General features: G+C 45.8%; 1 protein-coding gene across 5 annotated transcripts; it reads left to right on the top strand.

Annotated features, from left to right (window-relative positions):
* The first annotated feature begins 2,641 nt into the window (after window positions 1-2,641).
* LOC308044947 (UPF0547 protein C16orf87) lies at window positions 2,642-22,362 on the top strand. 5 transcript variants are annotated; one of them, XR_013922696.1, is made up of 8 exons: window positions 2,642-2,837; window positions 6,744-6,840; window positions 9,422-9,604; window positions 15,742-15,863; window positions 16,525-16,612; window positions 17,422-17,717; window positions 22,038-22,103; window positions 22,276-22,362. XR_013922696.1 is itself a non-coding variant. In XM_080351934.1 (4 exons), exons 1-4 carry the CDS (start codon window positions 2,772-2,774, stop codon window positions 17,490-17,492), a joined length of 417 nt encoding a protein of 138 aa, XP_080208060.1. In that variant the 5' UTR covers window positions 2,642-2,771; the 3' UTR covers window positions 17,493-18,437. The 5 variants fall into 5 exon arrangements, 2 of the variants coding, with proteins under 2 accessions (XP_080208060.1, XP_080208059.1); XR_013922697.1 differs by lacking the exons at window positions 22,038-22,103; window positions 22,276-22,362 and adding an exon at window positions 20,968-20,984; XR_013922698.1 differs by lacking the exons at window positions 22,038-22,103; window positions 22,276-22,362 and having other exon boundaries at window positions 17,422-18,436.
* The last annotated feature ends 407 nt before the right edge of the window (window positions 22,363-22,769 follow it).

The following is a 22,769-nucleotide window of genomic DNA, read 5'->3' as shown; positions in this document are numbered from 1 at the left end:
AAACTGCTTTTAGGTTAATTTCCATGAAGGAGAAGTATAGACAAAAGTCTTATTAAAACTGCCTCTCCTCCAATGTTTTTTCTCAATACTTTAGTGTAGCAAACAGAATTCAAGACTAAACTACAGACATAAAATTAAAATTCTGCTGAAGCGGGCCCAGAGCCAGCCTCACAGCTGCACTCACTGCCACCTACTGAAAGCATCACAGTTCCAGTACAGTTCTTTAGTATTTGTGGGCAGCTGTCCTTCAGGCTATTTTAAACAGTCATCTTCAAAAAGAGTTTTCTGTTGTGACTTTGTTGCACTTTTCTGCTGTAGATATTTTGTAGTACAAGTAAAAAATAATCATTCAAATTCCTGTTAACAGCAGTATTGCCATCATCACTTTCCTTTTTTCAATCCAGAGGTAAATGATTCAGATATAAATATTTTGTACAAAGCTTTTACGTGCTGATGTGACATTTCAGTCTAAGAGCTGTGTCTTGGAGGAATTTTGCAGTTGAAATGAGTCTTTCCAGCTGCTGTATTTAAAATGTATTTTACAGGAAATATAAAAGTTTACATCATGCTATTAATATTTTTAGGTGGGAGTGACAGGAAAATTAAGGGACTAATGTAAAAATATCAGATTAACAAGCATGACAGCTTGCAGAGGCAGGACAGAATACCCCAACTGCTGAACCACGAAGCTCCCGAAGATCAAGGAACAGCAGCAATAACTCTCTCCCTCCAGGCTTTTTCTGAATTGAGATGAAGACCAGAAAAATAGTATTCAGCACTTGCTTGACTGTTTGTACATTTCAGTGTAACTTCACAGAACCACAGATGGTTTGTGCTGAAGGGCCTCCCCAGCTCCCCAGTGCCCCCCCTGCCATGAGCAGGGACATCTTCACCAGCTCAGGTTGCTCAGAGCCCCGTCCAGCCTGGCCTGGGATGTCTCCAGGGATGGTTCATCCACCACCTCTCTGGCCAACCTGGGCCAGGCTCTCACCACCCTCAGGGCCAACAATTCCTTCCTCATGTCCAGCCTGAATCTCCCTCCTTTAGTTTAAACCATCACTCCTTGTCCTATCACAACAGACCCTGCTCAAGTCTGTCCCCATCTTTCTTACGGGCACTTTTAAGTCCAGAAAGGCTGCAATAAGGTCTCCCCGGAGCTTCTCTTCTCCAGCTGAACACCCCAACTCTGAACACAGAACATCAGGGGTTGGAAAGGCCCTGGAAAGCTCATCCAGTGCAATCCCCCCATGGAGCAGGAACACCCAGATGAGGTTACACAGGAAGGTGTCCAGGCGGGTTGGAATGTCTGCACAGAAGGAGACTCCACAACCCCCCTGGGCAGCCTGGGCCAGGCTCTGCCACCCTCACCCCCAACAAGTTTCTTCTTATCTTTCAGTGGAACCTCCTGTGTTCCAGTTTGCACCCATTGCCCCTTGTCCTGTTACTGTTTGTCACCCAGAAGAGCCTGGCTCCATCCTCCTGACACTCCCCCTTTCCATATTGATCCCCATGAATGAGGTCACCCCTCAGTTTCCTCCTTCTGGAACTGAGGGGCCCAGAACTGGACACAATATTCCAGATGCAGTCTCAAAGTCTCTCAGTCTGTCCCACTGCAGGGGCTGGTGCTGCTCACGGTACTGGGCAGGGCTGCAGGAGCCGCCCCAGCACTGCCTGCAGTGAAAGGTGCAGGTACGTGACACCCCAGGGACAGGTCACTGCGGTGGGGCCCTGCCAGCTCCAGCCATGCTGGAGCAGCGCTCAGAGGTGACAGCGATGTAGGGAACGTTTAACGAAGGACTGTTGTTTTTACATAACTGAGGACCTGGCACCTGACCCCAGCAGGGGAGAAGGGCCAAGAGACATCGGACTATGAATCCTTAATGTAAAACCTTCCCAGAATATATACTGATACCAATACCTGCATTTACCAGTTAATTTAGGGAGAAGGGTAGCCAAAGTACCAGGAATGCTTATCTTTATAATGGATTGATAACCGGAAGGGTATTGTATGTAAACTCAGGGACGGTCGGGTGGTCTGTAAACTCTGAAGTACCAACCAATGCAGAACAGGGGAGGAAAACTGCAGCCGGGATTTTGGGGGGATATAAGCAGGGGCTTTTTGCCCTATTATGTGTGCCTGCCTTTAGGTCAAACACTCGGTGTTGCAGTATCGTTATTAAAAAAAATGCTGTGCTAAGAGATCCTGACTGGGCCTATTACATTGGCAAAATAATTGTTTCCTACAGATCTGGGGGCTCTTCCGGGAGTCAGCGTCGTCCTCTCGGGGGTCCCAATAGCCGGAGGACGGGAAGGCGCGCCCCGCTGATTTCAGCGGTCCCGTGGATCGTCAGTGGGGACTCCAGGAGACACCGACAGAAATCCTGAGGCTGTATTGAAAAAGGCGGATCTCTGCAAACCATAGCGGGAAGAGTAAAGGAAAAAGTGGTAGGCACAATACAAGCGACCTGGCAACTCTGTGCACGGAGCAAGGTAAGGAAATTGTTTCCTACAGCGAGTAGCTCGGCCCGGCGAACGGCGGCTCCGCGCTCACTCAGCCCGGCCCCCCGGCCCGGCCCCGCGCGGCTCTGCCGTCACCGGGCTGGGCGGGGCTCTGCGGCGGCGCCGGGAGCGGCTCCTTTGTCGGCGGCCTCGCCGGGGGCGGTGGCGCCCGGTCCGCGGAGGGTGTGCGGCTGCACGGCCGTGCCGCGGCCCTGCCCTCCACTCCCGCCCTCCGCGGGGCGGGCCGGGCCGGCGCTCCGGCGGCAGCGAGCATGTCCTCGAGCAGGGCCAAGAAAGTGAAGATGGCCACCAAGTCCTGTCCGGAGTGCGACCAGCAGGTGAGCGGACAGGGGATCGGTGGCCGCAGGGCTGAAGCGGCGGCCGGGCTGGCCCCGCTGCCTCTGCCCACCCTCCCAGCCCCGTTCCAGGACGGGACGGGCCCGCCGGGCCCCGGCGAGGGCAGGAGCTGCGGCTGGGGGGGAAGCGCTGGGACCCGCGGGCGGAGCTGTCCGGTCGGGCTTCGGCCCCAGCTGGCCGCCCGGAGCTGGGTCCGAGCCCTCGGCTGCGATCGGTGCCGGGGCTGCGGAACCCGCTGCCTCAGCGCTGCGGTCCGGCCGAGGCACCTCGGGGCGGCACCGCGGGACGGGCCAGCGCCCGCCCGGCTCGGCCGCGTCCGTGTGCGGCGGGATGGACGCGCAGCGCCGCGCTCGCTTGCCCCGGGGTCGGGGCTGTGTCCCCCGGTGTTGGTGCCGTGTTCCCCCGGGGCCGGGTCGGGGCCGTGCCCGGCCCGCGCCGCCTCCCATGGGCGCCGCTCCGTGTCTCGGTTGCGGTTCCTGCTTTGACAGCAGCTGCCGACTGAGCCGTTGGGTTTGAGGGAAGGGGGGGGATGAAATTGCCTCCGTGCCGCTGTGAGGCGATGTTTATATGAAGTACATTATTGCTGCCTTTGCAGTGTACTTGGAATGTGGATTAAATACCGCGTTCTCTTGCAGGGTGCTGTAACAGCCTTATTATGCTGAAGGGACGTGCAGAGTCGTTTGTTTATGCGCTAGTATTGTTTAGTAACAATGTCATTTATTAAAAGCGTAATGAACTTGGTAATTTATAGCATGCAGTTTCTCCTTTGGATGATGGGGTGCCTAAGGCTGGTCAGGAGAACCCTCAGTCGTGGTGTTTTCTCATGGAGTGGTTTAGAAGCACCAAAATAGAGCCTGTCACTGCGGTTCCCACCGTCTAGTCCAGATGTACGTGTGAACTGCTGCTCGTGTCTCACCGCGCTTTTGTTGCGTGTACAAAATGGAGTTAGGCTTCAACATTAACAACAGCTGATCCGCACTGTTACTGGATCGTGAGCTTGTTGGCATTTATGCTTTTTTTGCTGGTGATGTTTTGCTATTAAAAATGGGGCAGTTTGTTCCAGCAGCTGAACAATAGCACAGCCCTGCAGGAAGCTGCCGTGGGGCCGGCTGGGGGAGACGCTTCCACACTTTTCTGTTATTTGATCCTGAAACTTGACTGGTGTATGCTATGCTAGCTATGCTTAAAAAAAAAATCTCTCGTTTTTCTTATAAAAAAAATTAGAAAAAGTCTTCTTATTTGTTCAGATGTACATAGTTTTTATAGTGTTTCTCCTCACCCCGGAACAGTTTGGAAGGTTAAGATGTGTGGAGCATCCTTTCGTGTTTTAAGCAGTAGATGAACCACTGCAAATGCTCCCGTGTTAAGTGTGTCACTTAAGTGCTATTTCTGAGGATGAAAATGGTGTGCCAAGTTCTGGTTATTCAGCTGGCGAAAGACAAAATTAAAATGAGTGAGAAGCTGAAGATGAGAGTGGTAGGTTGTGTGTTATTTTTTTGGGTTTGTGGTTTTTTTTTTAATAAATGTCAAGCCACCAACAATAGGAAGATGAAGTAAGCAAATGTTACAGCCTTTTAAAGCTGAAGCTGAAACTTTCGCTTTGTTCTGTGCTGTAAAACTCACACATATGATATGCATAAGTCAATGTAGATTTTATCTCAGCAGCTCTTCTGTGGCTAAAATGAATCAGTGTGCAGCTGTGTCCTGCCCTGGCACAAACATTGCTCACAGGGCCTTGTTTTTCAGTACCAAATGTTTGAGAGAGGACAAGAAACTGAAGTGTCCGGTACAAGTCGTCTCTTTGCAGAATGTGGGGAGGCTCTTGTGCAACTGTGTCCTGTACTAGCGTTTCTTAAATTCTTCCATGAACAATTTGCATTTGTTTCCCATTTCTTCGCTAGCAGTGGCACGCATGGAAATATTTAGACAGCCACAAATATTGGAGCACAATATTGAGTAACACTTCTTAGACGTTTAAGCTTCCTCTGTTGTAGTTTTGATTATGTGTAATTGCCATTTCAACTTTTTTTTTTTTTTAATTAGAAAAAAAAATAAGGGTTTGGGGGATATTTTCACAACTAAAGCATGGCCCCTTCAGGGAGCCTGAAGTACTTGCAGTCAATCAGAAGAAATAATGGTCACTTCTTAATTTAGCTTCAGTTAAACATCCTTTTTTGAGAAACTCAGACTATTCTGGTTAGGTAGATGTTAAACAGCGTAAAGCAGTGTTGGTAGGATCGAGTTGCCTTAATAATTATGTGACAGGATGTTAGCAGTGTAGGTCTTCGAAGCATAACTGATACCTTTCCTTAATCCCCTCCAAATGACAGATACCTACATGCCAGAACTGTCACATGAGAACAATATTATCCTGTTTAAACACAGTTAGTTCATTGAAAAATACTCAGTCTGCTCCAGTCCCTGTGGCTGGTTTTCCTCGGATTTTTTTTAGGCTGAGTCCAGAAATGTAATTATTGGAGAGACCCAGGTGTTAAAAAATGGGCTTAAACGGAACTCCTGTATCACCTTAATGCAGACAAACTATCTGCTAGATAGTGGGTTTTAGTGCTCTTATACTGACTTATGAAAAAGGAGGGAAGCGTGCACATGAGTCTGCTAAATTCTGAGCTTTAAGGCTCATTAAACCTCGACTAGAATTGTTTTTATTATGTCAGTGTCTCCATGAAGGGAATTTAAAAGTCTCTAGGTATATAAAACCTATATCAAAAGTCCGTATGTAAGCTGTTCCTAGGGGAAAGTTCAGGACTTAAGATGTGCTACAGAAAGTGAAATAATGTTTATTCTGAGTAGCAGTTCTCCTTTAAACCTGCGTACTATCTGGCTGGAACTTGGTTCTTGTGCGCGGTGGGTCGAACTGAACCATCAGTTGTGGTTCTGTGCTCCTGCCTGGCTCGGAGGGCACCGCTAGACTTGTGGGGACCTGTCTTGAAGAATTACGCTTGAGAAATTACCTCCTGCTCTTTTTGTCGTGCTTCAACATGACTTTCTTTAATGTGTGATCATCTCTTCCAGATCTCTGTTTAAACTTGCTTCGATTTGTGTTTTCAGTCTTAAGCCTAATCAAAGCAATATGTTGTATTCCGTACTATCGAAGATCTCAGAAGATCTTGGCTCTAAGGGAAGGCAACGAGGTTTGCAATTTATCACTATTCCTTCTTTTAATTGCTCAGAGTAGGATTTTTATGTTTCTCGTGTTGCGCGGCATTTCTAGATTTTCTCGACTTGTTTAAAATCACCTGACGTGGGTGAATGTGCTGCCCCGGCTGCTCAGGAGGAGATTTGCTTTTCGAGTTAACCAGGTTGATTTGCCTTTTGAGTTAACCAGGTCCTTGTGTGTTTTGCTCCGGGCTCCGTTGTGCTCCTGTTTCGAGCTGCTGCTGCTCTCTGAAGGAGCTGCTTTCAAATGCTTCTGAAAGTGAATATTCAGAATGGACTAACAGTTTTAACTCATGCTTTTTTTTTAAATAAATGAAGGAAGCAGAACTGTCTGACTGATTTGACTGGGGATATTTTAGAACTCTGAAGATGAATTACTTTTCTGTTCTAATTCACTCCTGCTTTAGTGGTCCCGCTTTCCCCCAAACTCGTGTGTTTGTAGCATGAGGTGGTCACAGCAGCCGCATGTTTCGAGCTTCATTTGTAGTATCTCCATAAAGAGAAGGCTTGGTGGGAGATTCACAGCACAATCTGGTTTAAGTACATTGAAATACAATTGTATAGTAGTACAGACAAGTGTGCAGCGCAGTCTGAATTTGAAGAGATATCTCTGAGGACAAAATGTGAGTTACTGGGGTTTTTTCCTTCATCAGAGGGGAATTTTGTCATAATCTGAAATGCTCTGAAACATTTGTCTTTTGTTTTCCCAGGTTCCTGTTGCATGTAAATCATGTCCCTGTGGCTACATATTTATTAGTCGAAAACTTCTGCATGCTAAACGTGCTGAGAGATCGCCACCCATCACAGGTAATACTCAAAGAGGTGGGAAGAAGGGCATAACAGTTCTTTCTCTTTATTTATTGGAGGCGAAGGATATAGAGTATTTTACTTCCCTGTGTAAACTGACTGTTGTCAGTTCACTTTGTGTTGAATTTGTGCACAGTAGACTTTTAATGTGTTAATTTTTCTTGAGTTTTGAGGGTGGGGAAGCCGTTTTTTTCAGTCTTACTTCCTTTGCACTTGTGATGTTGGCATTTACTCTGTGTATATTCTAGCTGTGCATATTGCTCAATATGCAAAATAACTCCTTACAGAAAGCTTTCTGTTAATCCTATTTTGAAGCTAAATGTCTAGAGCTGCCAAAGGGGTCAGATTTAATGGTACATGCTGATTGAAACTGGGCTTTCTGAAAGTAAAAATCCTCTTTTTTTGAAGAAGTCATGCTGAGTTGTACTTATTCACGAGCACCCGGGTGTCACTTCGTAAAAAATCGATCCTATGTTTGATCTAAAACCAGGAGGGTCTTGCATCTCTCTGCATGGTTACATTTATAAATAGTGTATTTTTTGTGTCTAACTTGTCTGTCTTTTATTGTTGATGGGCACAGGGAGAAGTGAGCTGAATGTACATTCTGGCACGATTAACGTTCTCCTCGTGTTCATTTTTATCACCTCCTCCAATTCTAGCAGGAATTAGTCAGAACAAGCCCCTCTCAGGGAAAGTGTTCTAAAAAAAAAAATCAATCTGATTTATAATGTTCGCTTTTTGTAGGCCTGGTAAATAATTTCTAAATGGAAACTAAGCATTTGATATTTTGTCTCACTGTTTTGAAGGGTATGTGCAGCTTACCAGCTTGCAGGGATTATTGGTATCCGACATTATGTGAGAGAGCTGAACTTTGGGGATGGAGGAGGTGAAGCGATGTCTGTGGTGCTGTTTGAGAGTGGGGCCTGATTTCCTTTCCCCCTCCCCGATTGCTGGTGAAGTTGTTACCAAATGCAGCTGGAGGCCATAGTCTGGTAGAGCAAAGCTCTTGTCTAATCCATGTTTGTGCAGCGAGGGTTGCCAGGCAGGTTGTGAGACACTGAAATCTGGATGTGGTCCCGGGCAGGTGGCTCTTGGTGGCCCTGCTTGGGCAGCATGGTTTCCATGGTCCCTCACTACCTCAGCCTTTTAGTGCTACGGTGAAATACAGCTTTTGTATTAACATTAGTGACAATTTACCCTGCTGTCGAGTCTGTCCCCTGTCTCTATACAAGATTAGTGGGACAACTCCAGCAAAAGAAACCGCTTCCACAGGAATATATAGTGGGAGACCATGTGTGCCTGTGTTGGGCTCCTAAGATACCTGCAGCTTCTTTTAGAAAACATTGTTCCATGTTTTTCAACAGTATAGCTACTGCAGAATTGTGCTGCAGGCTTGCAAATGCCCAACTAGTCTGTTGGATAGTGTGCTGGGGTGGCTGTGCTGTTTTCAGTACCCAGCCTCGTTAATCCATCCTCACTTTACAGGTGAAACTCATGTAAACATTGTGTCCAGCTGTGGCCCCTCAGTTCCAGCAGGACAGGGAACTGCTGCAGAGAGTCCAGCGCAGCCACCAAGATGCTGCAGGGAGTGGAGCATCTCCCGTGTGAGGAAAGGCTGAGGGAGCTGGGGCTCTGGAGCTGGACAAGAGGACACTGAGGGGGGACTCATTCCTGGGGATCAGTATGGAAAGGGGGAGTGTCAGGAGGATGGAGCCAGGCTCTTCTGGTGACAACCAGGGACAGGACAAGGGGCAATGGGTGCAAACTGGAACACAGGAGATTCCACTGAAAGATGAGAAGAAACTTGTTGGGGGTGAGGGTGTCAGAGCCTGGCCCAGGCTGCCCAGGGGGTTGTGGAGTCTCCTTCTGTGCAGACATTCCAACCCGCCTGGACACCTTCCTGTGTAACCTCATCTGGGTGTTCCTGCTCCATTGGAGGGATTGCACTGGATGGGCTTTCCAGGGCCCTTCAACCCCTGACACTCTGGGATTCTGTGAAATACTTTTATTTTTTTTTACTCTGGCGTGTAGGGAATAGTACACTTGTTCAGCACTAGAACATGACGAGGCCTTTTCACAGGCTGGCTTTGGGGACGGGGATGCTGCGTGATGTGGTGCTTGCTGATGGTCTTGTTGGCTCAGCATCACCATCCGTGTGAGCAGCAGGGAAATTATTTAATTGTCAGTGTTAAAAGAAGGCGAAGAACTTTGCTGTTGGCCTATATAATATGTGGCTGGCGGAAGCATGCCGTAGGCTGTCTTGATGGCTGTGATCTGTATAGTTTTTTCCATCTTACAATGGGAAACTGAACTTTCTGTATACTGGCAAATATCTCATGTTGCTAAATGCATTTAAAGTAATTAAAGGTTTGTAATCAAGAAGTGTCATTCTGCATCTGACACCTTAGTTTCTACGTGGATGTTGTGCAGATGTAATTGTTGTGTAAAGGTATAGACATGTAAGCACTTTTCCTAAGAGATTTAAAGAAAAAAGGTGATTGGATGTGGTAAGCAGTAAGAGTGAATTAAGAACAAAGATGAAAACAACTCTAGATCACGCCATCTCTGTTCATTTGCACAGACAACAAGAGTGAGGCCAAAAGGAGACGGACAGAGAGAGTTAAGCGAGAGAAGATAAATTCTGCAGTAAATAAAGACTTAGAAAACCGCAAGAGATCCAGGTCTAACAGCCATTCGGATCACAGCAGGCGAGGGAGAGGAAGACCTAAGAGCGCCTCAGCCAAAAAGCACGAGGAAGAAAGAGGTATGAGAACTGGAGAAATATGTTCATTGGGTTTTCTTTCTGTATGAATTATTTTTTTAATCAATAACCCTTTATAACATTCAAACCATTTACGTAACTTGACTGGTTCAGAAAATACTCGATATCTTAATATGGGGAAGGGACTGTTTCACATCTGTGGAAAGCTCTGGTTTTATGTTTGTGTCTGACTAGAACTAACTGCAAAGAATGAACCCTGTACTTTTAGCTTCCAGATCAAGTTTCAGCATACAGCTTGACAGCTGGTGGACTGTGCTGCTCAGCAGGTTTTTCAGTTTTGTGTTGGTTTTGAAGTACCGCTGCTCTGTATCAAAAGGACAAACGATATAATGATGCCTGTTATCAGGGGGTGATTAGGATGATTGGATTGCTTAAAAAGTTCATTGAAACCTTTTGGAGGGACAAAGTAAAAATGGTACTTTAGTCACTGCTGTGACCTGAATTTTCGCCCCATGTTTCTACAGAATAATGCTTTAGAGGGAAGAATGACTCCTGGCTTGTTAAGGTTCCTTGGTGACCTGCTGTTCTTACTCTTTATTCAAAGAAGAGACTGTTGCATGCACTACATTAATTTTGCAGCCATTCAAGTATGTGACCGTCATAGTATGTGATCCTAAGCTTAGGATTCCTGTTTTTTCAAAGCCTGTTGACCCTGCATTTGTTATCTATGGTTTTGGAGTTTGAGGCCTGAATAATTAATCAAAAACTTAGCATAGACTTAAAAAGGCTGGAGGGTAGATAGGAGGGGAAGAACAAGACTTCTTATAAATATGCAGAAGATCTTGTTCTTAAAACTACTAAAACCATCAAGCACACCTTGTGGTATAACTTAGAAGTGCAGTTGTTTTCTTCCCTTGCCACCATATTTGTTAAAAAAATGGGTGTTAATCCGTGTTGCAAAGTGAGTTCCTATAATTTTTTGAAATCAATTCTGTTGTCTCTGCTGTTTAATATGAATCTATTTGTTCTTATACTTTGTTTTTTATAGGAAAGAAACTTTAAAGTGAGATTTCTTTGTTGTTTTTAGTGCTTTGTCTGCGGAAAGAAGAGATGGAATTTGAATTATCTATGTTGTTTGGATGACGGTTGCTTTACTATAACAGGAATACATTTATAATATCCAATATCTTCACTGTTGCATATGGTTTGCTGTTGTATGTAGGATTGCAGAGCTTCCCTATTTGTTACTGATGCAAGCTGGACTTTGTCTGGCATCTGTATGATCAGTTCTGGGCATTTTACTGCCAGTTTAGTTCACACACAGCTTTAGTTGGAAAAGTCCTGCAAACTTGTTGGTTTGCCTTAGAAAAGTAAATCTTTCCTGTCGCCTGAAAAGAAGGAAAGCAATCTCAGTGATCAAAAGAAAATACCCTTTCTCTTAACACATGTTTTATAGTCTCTGGAAAGCAAGAATTTGAAAGCATGAGGGGTATTTAAACAATGTGTTTTCCTATCCAAAACTAGGCTGAATGTTTTTAACCTCTTGCTGCATACTCTGCAGTGTGACAGCGTGCCAGTGCCCTGAGCTAGAAATAAAGATGCAGTGACATCTTTGCACACGAGTGCACGTGTGGTGTTTTCCCAGTGTTTGGTGGTGTGGCTTTTTTAGAGCTGAATCTCCTGTGAGGACATTGTCTCCTTGTCCTGTCCTGCCCTCCCTGTCACTCAGTGCTGTGACTGCCACTATTTCTTCCTTGACGTGTCCTGGAGAGCCTGGGCTGACACCACATCACATTGCGCAGGAACAGCCCCAGGTTCCAGTATAAGTTGAGGAAAGAGCTGTTGGAGAGCAGTGTAGGGGAAATGGACCTGGGGGTCCTGGGGACAGCAGGGTGACCATGAGCCAGCACTGGGCCCTTGTGGCCAGGAAGCCAATGGGACCTGGGGTGGGTTGGAAGGGGGTGGTCAGTAGGTCAGAGAGGTTCTCCTGCCCCTCTGCTCTGCCCTGGGGAGACCACACCTGGAATCTTGTGTCCAGCTGTGGCCCCTCAGTTCCAGCAGGACAGGGAACTGCTGCAGAGAGTCCAGCGCAGCCACCAAGATGCTGAAGGGAGTGGAGCATCTCCTGTGTGAGGAAAGGCTGAGGGAGCTGGGGCTCTGGAGCTGGACAAGAGGACACTGAGGGGTGACTCATTGCTGGGGATCAATATGGAAAGGGGGAGTGTCAGGAGGATGGAGCCAGGCTCTTCTGGGTGACAGCCAGTGACAGGACAAGGGGTGATGGGTGCAAACTGGAACACAGGAGGTTCCACTGAAAGAGGAGAAGAAACTTGTTGGGGGTGAGGGTGTCAGAGCCTGGCCCAGGCTGCCCAGGGGGGTTGTGGAGTCTCCTTCTGTGCAGACATTCCAACCCGCCTGGACACCTTCCTGTGTAACCTCATCTGGGTGTTCCTGCTCCATGGGGGGATTGCACTGGATGAGCTTTCCAGGGCCCTTCCAACCCCTGACACTCTGGGATTCTGTGAATTGTCTTTCCTCCTCACCAGTGCAGCACACCTTACTGGATAGGAAGAAGTCGTCTTAGGCTATTTCTTACTTTTGACTTATTTCTGGTTATGTCAAGCTGGAATGTGTGTAGGCCACTGTGGTGATTATTGGGCAGATTAAAAGAAAAAGAAAGTTGACATGTGTCTGTCATAAATATACAAATAAATTCAGCAGAGAACCCATCATTTTACAAGTAATCACTATAAAACAAGTTAACATTGACTTCTCCCTTTTCAAGTGCCTTATGAAATTGACCTAACTACTACATGTGGAGTAATTAGTGGGGGATTTTAGAAATATTCCTCCTTTAGTGAACCTTCTGCTCAATAGTGTTGTTTGCATAAAGACATACTAAGCAACTTTAACTCTTCTACTGTGGTTAAGGTGACTTTTGCGTGACTTGTTGCTAATCCTTGTATCAGTCTGTGTAGTGTTGAAAGTCAGCTCTGGAGTGCAAGACATAAGCTTAGTGTTAGCCTTCAAGCATATTATTTCCTCGCCTATTGTGTATTTGTAGGATATTTTGGGTACACAGCAGGTAATCTGTTCACTTAAAGACCACTTAAAGCTGTGAACATCTTCTGCCTAAGGCCACCCATGAGATCTGTATCTTCTCTTGCTTACGTTGTGCTCTTTTCATACCCAGCATGCTTGTTCCCAGTGTTCGTGCTCTTCAGTGGTTCTACTGTGCCCTTCGTGACTGGCTCAGGTTAGAACCAGGAGCTGGAGGATTCAATAGCAATTAGCAAGAACTGGAGAAGCAAAGGGGCTTTTTAAAACAAGCTGGTTTTCCTGCAGCTTTTAGTAAGAAGGAATGGAGAGGTAGGAAGGAGGAGGCTGATGTGGGTGGAGGGGATGTGGCACAACACTGAGACCAAGAGAATAATCCTGACATGTTTCTCAGAGCCATTTGGTGACCCTGGGAAATAGGAACGTCTCACTGCAGGCTTGGCTTGTCAAAATTCTCACTTAATTCCTTCGTCAGAAATTCTACGCTATATTTTGAAAACAGAAACTTCATAATAATATGATTCTGATTGTTGTTGTGGTGTGTGTTTTGTTTTTCTGTGTGTGACTGTGATACTCAGCAAGACAGGTTCCCAGGCGGCCTTGTTAGCTAGGTAACAGCCTTGATTATATTAAAACAAACAGAACAACCTTCATATGTTGGAGGAAGTGGTGTTTGCTATTGTGATCCTGTTACCATCAAATGAGACTCAGTAAGCATGGCCTGGAGTCTTACTAAAGCATACCCGATACTGAACAAGGAGGGGAATCTATTTATAAAGATACCTACATTTCAGTAATCAGGTAAAACTGAAGTTCAATTAAATGTATTAATCCAAGTTTTCCTTTTCCAGTAACTTCCAGCTGTATTCCTCATACAGTTGCTTGCCCAGTGTGCACATTTGAAGCAGTTTACTATCTCAGGTAGTGAACCTCAGAACTTTGGATTTTGAATCCACACAAAATGTGTGAGAGGGAGGATCCACATTTGATTTATACGTATATCACAGTTTTAGGGGCTGTGGGTTGCAGGAGATCTGGGGATGAGAGTGACATGCTACAGAAAGACTGAATATTTTCACCTACATAGCCTCAGTTGTATTTCAAAAGACTTGGTATTTTTAATGTGTTGCAAAACTGCATTGTGACTCTGTAAGACAGTCTTCTGCTAATAATAGAGAAGTGAGTCAAAACTACTTGCAGATAAGGCCGTGAAGTGGAAAGTTTTAATAGTGTCTGTAGAAACCACAGTATCCTATGAGTAGCATATGATAAAATGTCAGGCAGATTCAAGTCCTCACTAGTTACTGGTGAGAACTGGAATTGTCTTAAGAGCTCGCAGAGCTGTGTTAATCCTGAGACTGGCTGATATCAAGATCTCGGTTCTTTAAAGCTGATGCCTCTCAGAACAAGCCAGTAATTTGGGAGGACGGGGAGAAGAGAAACTCGAGAAAGGGATTTTTTTTTGCTAAGAAGTCTGCAGTCTGTTAATAGCAATGGGACTGGGGGGAAGTATTTTTAATTTTGCTGGGTGGTGACATATTTGGGTGGTGGCTGGACTTGTTTGGATCGGGAAGTATGAAGAAAGGAGAGGGGTTTAGATGTGAAAATAGAAAAGGCTGATGTGGAATAAGCAGCGTGCTCGGTGTCCGTGCTCAGAACAGGTTGTTTGTAGGAGGTGGGAGGACGGGGAGCAGCCCAGCCTGCTGTTGGGATAGAACCTGATCTGTCTGCAGCTGCAGGGCAGCGCTCGTAGCGAAACTCCGTTCCTCAGCTTTCATTTCAAACTCAGTACACTGCAGAGTATTGTTTTGTGTAGCCAGGGAACAAGAAGAAACCATTTACGTTCCAAATATCAAACATGCTTTGATTTGTTTTATTTTGCAAGGGCAACTTTTTGTTTTCAGACAAAAAACCTGATGCATCTTGGTGTGTGCAGGCTCCTCACAAAGCAGTTTTACTTGCAGGGAAAGGTGAGCTGATGTGTGATTTCAGTTGTCTACAAGTCTTTAAGTAGAAGGATTTGTTGCTATGTCTCTATCGGTATTGAATCTGAACACAGAGATAAAGGATTTTTCAGTTTCTCCCTCTTAGTTGTGTAACACAAGCACTTGACTTCCCGGGGAAGGTCGTTTGTTGGGATGGTGTTCGTAGCTGTAACACAATCTAAAGCCAAATCTAAAAATGTTGTTACGATGCGGAGCCACGGAAGGGGTAACCGTGTGAGCAGCAGGAGGTACGAGGTGCTGGAAGCTTTTCTCCACGTGGTGCTTTTTGTTGTTTTCCAAGCTTGTTCTTCCCCTTCCCCTGGCTGGCTGGAGCGGGACATGGGCAGGCGTGTGTCCATCTGTCCGTGGGACAGAGGGACGGTCAATGAGTCTTGGACACCAACCAAGGTTCTCCATGCATTCCTCTCTGTGTCTGCAGGCCTGGTCTTCTGCCGACAAAGCTGGGGTTTATGGCTTGTTTTTTGTGTTTGTTTGGTTTAATGAGTTGTGTCAGCTGCCCCATGGCTAGCTAAACTGGGCTATTAATAGCCATGATCTGGGGTAAGTGGTATTTATGAAAGTATTACTGTGTTAGTTTGGTCATACGCTATAGTGTGACTTAGTGTACCTGAGCACTTGGAGGCGTCTTGATGCTCATGGTGACAAATCGGGAACCTGCCTCGTGCCACGTGTCTGCTCTTTGCTCTTGGACGCTGCTGTTGAGCTCTTGGGTTCTCTTAAATGTAAAATAGGGGGACAAATGTCGTATTTAATGAGGATATGGTGAAATATCTTTGTTTTCTGGGCTGGGAGGTATTTATGTAAAAGCCAAAAAAAGACTCCGGAACTGGAGGAACACTCAAACTCTTTTGTGTCAGGAGTCAGTGTAATGTTAGTGACTCATTCTTTGTCATGAAAGAACAGAAATTCAGTCGTGCTTTTAGATGACTAATTCTGTGGCTCTTTTAGCACCTTGGTGTGCCTCCATTCCTTCCTGCTCTCCCTCAGTCCCTCCCTGCACATGAGTTGCTTGTCTAACTTCTTTTCAGTTCCAGTTCTCCCTTCCACATAATGTATGAACTACAACATAATCTGCTTCTAAAAGCTTCTAATAGTGACTTTCTTTTCCTTCTACAGAGAAACAAGAAAAAGAAGTTGACATGTATGCTAACCTTTCAGATGAAAAGGCCTTCGTATTTTCAGTGGCCTTGGCGGAAATAAACAGAAAAATAATCAATCAGAGACTTATTCTGTAACTTGTAAGCACAATGTGATGTGTTTATATGCGTATTCCCAAGGTGGCGTGGACTCTCGGGAGGTGTGTTGTCTTCACCGACCAGGACCGTAGTATTTCGGGTTAAAATTCTGCTCCTGTTCTTGGAAATCGAATTCTGTCTCTGCAAGTCAGAAAGAAAGTGTTCACAAGCTTGTGCTATGACACACCAGAACGCAGATGTGTTTTACACCCTGAAGACAAACGCACAGAGAGACTGCGCCCATTTCAGAGCACTTCTTTAAAATTTGCTGCCAGAAATGCAATATTTTAAATATTTTCAGAAATAAATGATTTTACTTTAAAAATTATATATTTCAGATTTTTCAGCTATATTGCCGTTTACGTATGTACAGTTCACATAACTTTTTAATAAATTGATATTCCAATATTTTATTGAGCTGTGAATTAAGTACATTTGTGATACGTAAGGTATGTTGGCTTTAATCATCTTAGAAATATGGTATTCATCCTAGGGATGACTTTAGCTTTGCCTTTTTTTAAGAGGTGTAATTTACTTCCGATGGCAAGAAAATCAAAGTAATTTCATTTGGGGGGATTATTCTGCTTGACAACTTTGTATTGTTTATGGATTCTCTTTAGAAAATGATTCTCGGTTACATAGAGTTGTTTTTTAAAAATCATAGATACACTTTTGGGGGTCAGACTCCTGAAGTTCGGGAGCGAAGCGCCTGTTCTGTGACACGTGTTCGCTGGGTGTCCCTGGCCTGGGCGGTAAGTGCTGCTCCCTTACTCCTTCTTGGCCCGTGATTTACTGGAGAGGGAGAGATGCAGAGATGTATTTCCAAAAGATGCGGATATACTAGTTCCTTTTACTCTCATCAGCTTTTTTTTTCCGTCTTTTAAAATCGTAATTCTTAACAGTATTGTATTTGCACTGTTGACTGTAAATACCAAAGCAAAGGTCTACTGGAGTGTGCCAAATAAGGTGTTCTGGCAGAAGTTGGTTTGGGGAAAACATTCACCAAAGTAGTCTTTGTGAAAGTGGTGTAGTGCAATGTGAGCCAAACTTCTTAGATTTGTAAATACTTCGGGGTTTTGTCTTACCAAAAAGAGCCGCGACATCCTGAGGGAGCAGGTGTAGGAGGCAATTGTGGTCGTAAAATCTGCCATACCAGCTTTGGGTCACCTCTCATTCACACTTTTCTAAGAAAGGGAATTCAACCAAATGTCTCAAGTTTTTTTTCAGTGTTACTCATGCTTTTTAGTATCACATTACTTTAATAGTGAGAATTACCTAACGAGATTCTGCTGCAGAACTGATGTCTAGGGGGAAGCAGAGATTTTGATAAAGCTGAATGATTAAGTACTGCCTCTTTATTAATTACTGGTTAAAGGAAGGAGCTGTGATGGCTTTGAGGACCGATCAGATGCAATCTTTGTAAGCAGGACCAGGAAACATGGAAAGTGATTTTTACTTCTGAACTTGTAAGGAGCAATTTGGGTCCTTTCAAACACTGCATGACGGGGGATGGCTGTGGAAATGCACTTAAACCACTAATCTCTGTTTGTCTTTATTCCAGTAAATGAAAAAAATGTGAACACCAGACCTACTTCCCTATATCATGTAGACTTCGGCTTTCCAGAACTGTAGCCTGTCACAGATGCCAGTAGGAAGGACAGATGAATAACTCTTAAGGATAAAGCATGTTTGCAAGTTCTTATAGTAAGGAAGACACAAGTGAAGTTCTGATTTTGAAGACTTAAGATATGATCAGGCCGTGTTGCTTCTACTGCCAGAATGAGATCTACAGTGCAAACAAGGACAAAGGAACTGCTGCTGCAGTCTCATTCAGCGCTCGCACCGGTGTTCCTACAGGTATCTCTTTCCTTCTGCTCCTATACGTGGAATTAAAGTTATCTTCAGAGGACTGAAGTTAATGTTGTTACACGTGACAAAATTCAACTTATGACTCGTACATTTAGATTGGTGACTTCTCTGATAAGTACCGAAAAATACGTTCACACCCCTCAAAAGCACAAGGCCGTCTGTTTTTTCATTCATTGGTGGAGACTCTGTAGAAGCAGTGGTTGAGTTCTGTTTCTGTACTTCTTCCCTTTGTCTTCACCAGGTCTCTGCTGTCAGCTCTTTCCCATTTGTGGTTGTGCTATTTTTCTTCCCCTGCTGGCTTCCAGTTTTCTTCAATAAAGCTGTGATGGAAGCAGGTGGCCCTGAAGATGTCCTAGGGAGAGAGTGCTGCTTTACCAAAGCGAAGCAGGAGTCCTGACTTGCATTTCTCACCAAACAGAAATAAACCATTCTTTTGTAGAATCACAGAATCATTTTGGTTGGAAAAACCCCTCAAGATCATGGAGTCCACCCATAACCCACCCCTAGCACTGCCCCATGTCCTGAGAACCTCATGTCCGTCTGTCCAGCCCTCCAGGGATGGTGACTCCAGCACTGCCCTGGGCAGCCTGTTCCAATGCCCCACAGCCCTTTGGGGAAGAAATTGTTCCCAGATCCAACCTCACCCTCCCCTGGCGCAACTTGAGGCCGTTTCCTCTGCTCCTGGTGCTTGTTCCTGGGGAGCAGAGCCCGACCCCCCTGGCTCCAAGCTCCTTTCAGGCAGTTCAGAGATCAGAAGGTCTCCCCTCAGCTCCTGTTCTCCAGCTGAACCCCCCAGGTCCCTCAGCAGCTCCCATCACACTTGTGCTCCAGCCCCTCACCAGCTCCGCTCCCTTCTCTGCACTCTCTCTAGTATTTCAATGTCCTTCTTATGATGAGGGGCCCAAAACTGAACACAGGATTCACGGTTTGGCCTCTCCAGTGCCCAGTACAGCAGCACAATCACTTCTCTAGTCCTGCTGGCCACACCAGTGCTGGTACCAGCCAGGATGCTGGTGGCCTCTTGGCCACCTGGGCACACGCTGGCTCATGTTCAGCCGCTGGCACCAACACCCCCAGGGCCTTTTCCAGCCGCTCTTCCCCAGCCTGCAGCGTTCATGGGGTTGTTGTGACCCAAGTGCAGGACCCAGCACTTGGCCTTGTTGGACATCAGACAACTGGCCTCAGCCCATTGATCCAGCTGCTCCAGATCCCTCTGGATGGCCTTCCCACCCTCCAGCACATCAGCACTCCCACCCAATATGGTGTCATCTCCAAACTCACTGAGGGTGCACTTGATCCCGTCATCCAGACCATTGATAAAGAGATTAAGCAGAACTGGCCCCAGTACTGAGCTCTGGGGAACAAACCTTGTGGCCGGCCCCTGACTGACCTGGACTCCATTCACCACAGCTCCTCGGGCCCGGCCGACCAGCCAGTTCTTTACCCAGTGAAAAGTACGTCTGGCCAAGCCATGAGCTGCAGCTTCTCCTACAGACAGGACACTGCAGCATCTTCCAGAGGCCCTCGGTGGCTGCGATGTGCTGAGACACATGTCTTGGAATACATTCAGTGACTGAACTGGAAGGTGTTTGCATTGTGTGAAATGACTATCAGCACGATGGCATCTCAAGACCTCGCTCCTTGTGTGTTAGAGATGCTAAGTGCATGAAACACTTGGCACGTCATTGTAGATTATATTTGTGAAATGTGTATTAGATCTTGGTCTATGAAGCTAAAATAAAAGCCAGTGACAGCTAAAGGATAAGACTAAAATTCTATGTACTGCATCTCTGATGTACTTGGAAACTGCATAGTTTCCAAAAAAGAAATAAATACGTAACATTTCAGGAAGTTGCTTATGCAAACTTTTTTTTTTTCCTTGAAACTCTCTAATTCGAATATAAGATTTTAGGCCCTGTCTTTGAATGTCTAAAAGATTCAGTCTAACTTAATTTGTTTCACTGCATTTTGCAGCGTGACACCTCACACACAAGCTTAATCTTTCAGAAGAAATGTACTAGGCTGCCTTGATTCGCGTGTGTCACCACCACAAAAGCGCTGATATGTGTGTTGACTTATCTGACGGCATAAACTTGGTGCTGTGAACTGGGTAGTTCAGAGTTGTAGTGGAGCACCGCCTGTTTATACACCACCCTCTAGCGAGCTCTGCTCTCTGACCCCTCTTTTCCCTGTTGTTTTTTTCTGAAGGATGGTGCTTGTTCACAGTTCAGGTCCTGCAGTTGCTGTGTTCTGCTGCCAGGTGGCAGCCTGATCTAAAGACCGTTCCTGTCTCCTCAGGCATTACTACTGTAGATACTGGGATATTTTGCATTAGGAGCTGCTCACTCATACCTGCTTTGGGAGCTTAAAGCCCAGCCAGGCTGTCTGCACTGAACGTGGATTGCTTTGTCGGTTGTGTGGGGTGTTACAACTTGAGCTGTGGAAGTCAGTGGAGATGAGTCATTTATCAAGACCAGAGAACTCTGAACTTTCAATTGGCAGTTCAATAAAAAATGGTTCAAGAGAACTCTTCTTCACCTTCCTTGGAAGTCCTGTATATCTAAGCTTGGTCAAATTTTCTAAACATCTCTAATTCTCCTGTTATTTTCACTCTAATACTGTTACGATTCATTAAAGACGGTTGAAAGTGGGGCAAGGTTTTGGGGAATACTTTGCAGATTATCATCACCCTGTGGCTGGGCAGCAGGATTTACAGAGCAGGAGCCCGGAACTGCCATTTGTGCTTCAAATATCAGGTCCTAAATAAGGTCTTTGGGTTGGTTTTACGTGTTTGAATTGAGTGAAACAGTGATTTATGTAGCCTGCTTGCAGCACTGTGTCTTGGGCCTTGGACTGTACTATCAAGGATGCTTAGGATCTTATTGCCTAACAGGACATGGTGCTCAGCTTTTGTTCTGTAAGGTGCTGATGACCTGTGATGAAACAGCATCACCAGAGAGCTGCCTCAAACTGCCGTGTAGCGTGAGCCTTCCTGAGATGCTGTTCTCTGGAACAGGGTTCCTCTGGGTGCTGGGTCCTGCAAACCTTGTCATAGTCTCTACTTCCAGTGCTTGTGTTTGCATTGTGGAATGGTCTTGGGGAACAGGCAGTAGTTTCCCTTTACAACAAAATGGACCCTGAAGATGTTGTTGAGCTGCGAGCGGTGCTGGGTGTGCAGGAGCAGCTCTGCCCGCAGCACATGTTGGGCTCTCAGTACCCGCTGGAATTTGCTCCGCAGGTTTCCCGCTGTGCCTCATTTCTTCCCTCTGATGAAAGTACAGCAGAGCAAATGTTAACAGTTTAACCAGCGCTTCCAGGTCAGTTGGGATCCTTCGAATCAGCAACGGTGCCAGCAGTGTTTTGTTGTAGGCTGCCTGATGCTTTATTTTGCTGTGGATTCTGACAAATATCCTCTAGCGAATGACCATGAGCCAGCACTGGGCCCTTGTGGCCAGGAAGGCCAATGGGACCTGGGGTGGGTTAGAAGGGGGTGGTCAGTAGGTCAGAGAGGTTCTCCTGCCCCTCTGCTCTGCCCTGGGGAGACCACACCTGGAATCTTGTGTCCAGCTGTGGCCCCTCAGTTCCAGCAGGACAGGGAACTGCTGCAGAGAGTCCAGCGCAGCCACCAAGATGCTGCAGGGAGTGGAGCATCTCCCGTGTGAGGAAAGGCTGAGGGAGCTGGGGCTCTGGAGCTGGACAAGAGGACACTGAGGGGGGACTCATTCCTGGGGATCAGTATGGAAAGGGGCAGTGTCAGGAGGATGGAGCCAGGCTCTTCTGGTGACAACCAGTGACAGGACAAGGGGCAATGGGTGCAAACTGGAACACAGGAGGTTCCACTGAAAGATGAGAAGAAACTGATGGCAGGACAGCTCTAATAAGTGGTAACATGTTGTTTGGTGTTTTTTTCTCTCCTTTAGACTCACTTTCAGAACTCAGTAGTAATTACAGAAAGTCTGGCTGCCCCAGAGTTTTATCTGATTAAGCAGTTTTGAGATGAAGATGATAAATTTTACTGCCTTATGGTTGATCAGATGCTACAGAAATGCCCTGCATGTTTTCAGTAGATATTGTGAATCCATAATGAACTGAAAGTATCTGTAAGTTAATGTACTAGAGTGGCGTTTTTTTGCCCTTACTTTACAAAGGGCTGCTTGTAGCTGCTGGCTCTGGAATGGGCTGTGCAATCCAAGTAAAGGGCAAGAAACTGATTATGCAGAAACCAGTGGAAATGGTTAAATCTGTGTATGTCTTTTTTTCTCCAGAAGAAAACCTAAACCTGCTTTCACCGAAGTTGTCTAATTTCAGGCTCAGAACATGATTCTCGTGAAACATTTGGTGTCACCATGCAGCACATCCTCCAGGAAAAGTCAGGTACCCCTCCCCCATCTTCCCTTTGCCCCCCAAAAGCTGCTTTTCTTGGTGCTTCTTGGCTTTGTGCACAGAACCTGAACTCCATCTTCTAAATGTTGAGTTTTACTGCCTTCGGTTTCCTACTGTGAATTATTTCTCTCAGTCATAACTTAGTCTTTCATTTTGTCATAAGGGTTAAGGAATAAATACTGTTGTAAATCCTGGAGCGTGCTGAAGACCCTGGGAAGCTGTGAAGAACAGTGAGTGTTCCAGATACCAGAAGGACAGACATTAGCAGTCTGGCAGTTTTCCAAATCTTGCATATTTTGTTTTGTCTTGGAATAAACAGCTTTTGAATATTTTATTGAGATGCACTTGCTAATAAAGAAAAATCTTCCGTTTGAGATCTGAGCTGCTTTATTTGGAGAAGCTGTGGAGCAGAATGTGTGTGTGGGAGCTGAGCCTGGGTCCCGGTCCCCAGCATCCCCAGAGACATGGTTTCGGCTGCGGCCCCTGGGCTGGTACGAGCTGGGCCAGGAGTTCTGGTTTCCAGTGAAGTGAGTAAAGGACACTGAGTCCTAACGCTGGTTTTACTGGCACTGCACCGCAGCTTGTAATGCAGTTGAAATTAAAGTTCATTGATGGGCTTTTCTTCTTTGGCAAATAAAACAATTCTGATGTACTAAA

This window comes from Nesoenas mayeri (assembly GCF_963082525.1).
Source record: "Nesoenas mayeri genome assembly, chromosome: 12".
NCBI classification, from domain to species: domain Eukaryota; kingdom Metazoa; phylum Chordata; class Aves; order Columbiformes; family Columbidae; genus Nesoenas; species Nesoenas mayeri.
This window is presented reverse-complemented; position numbering and strand designations above follow the sequence as displayed.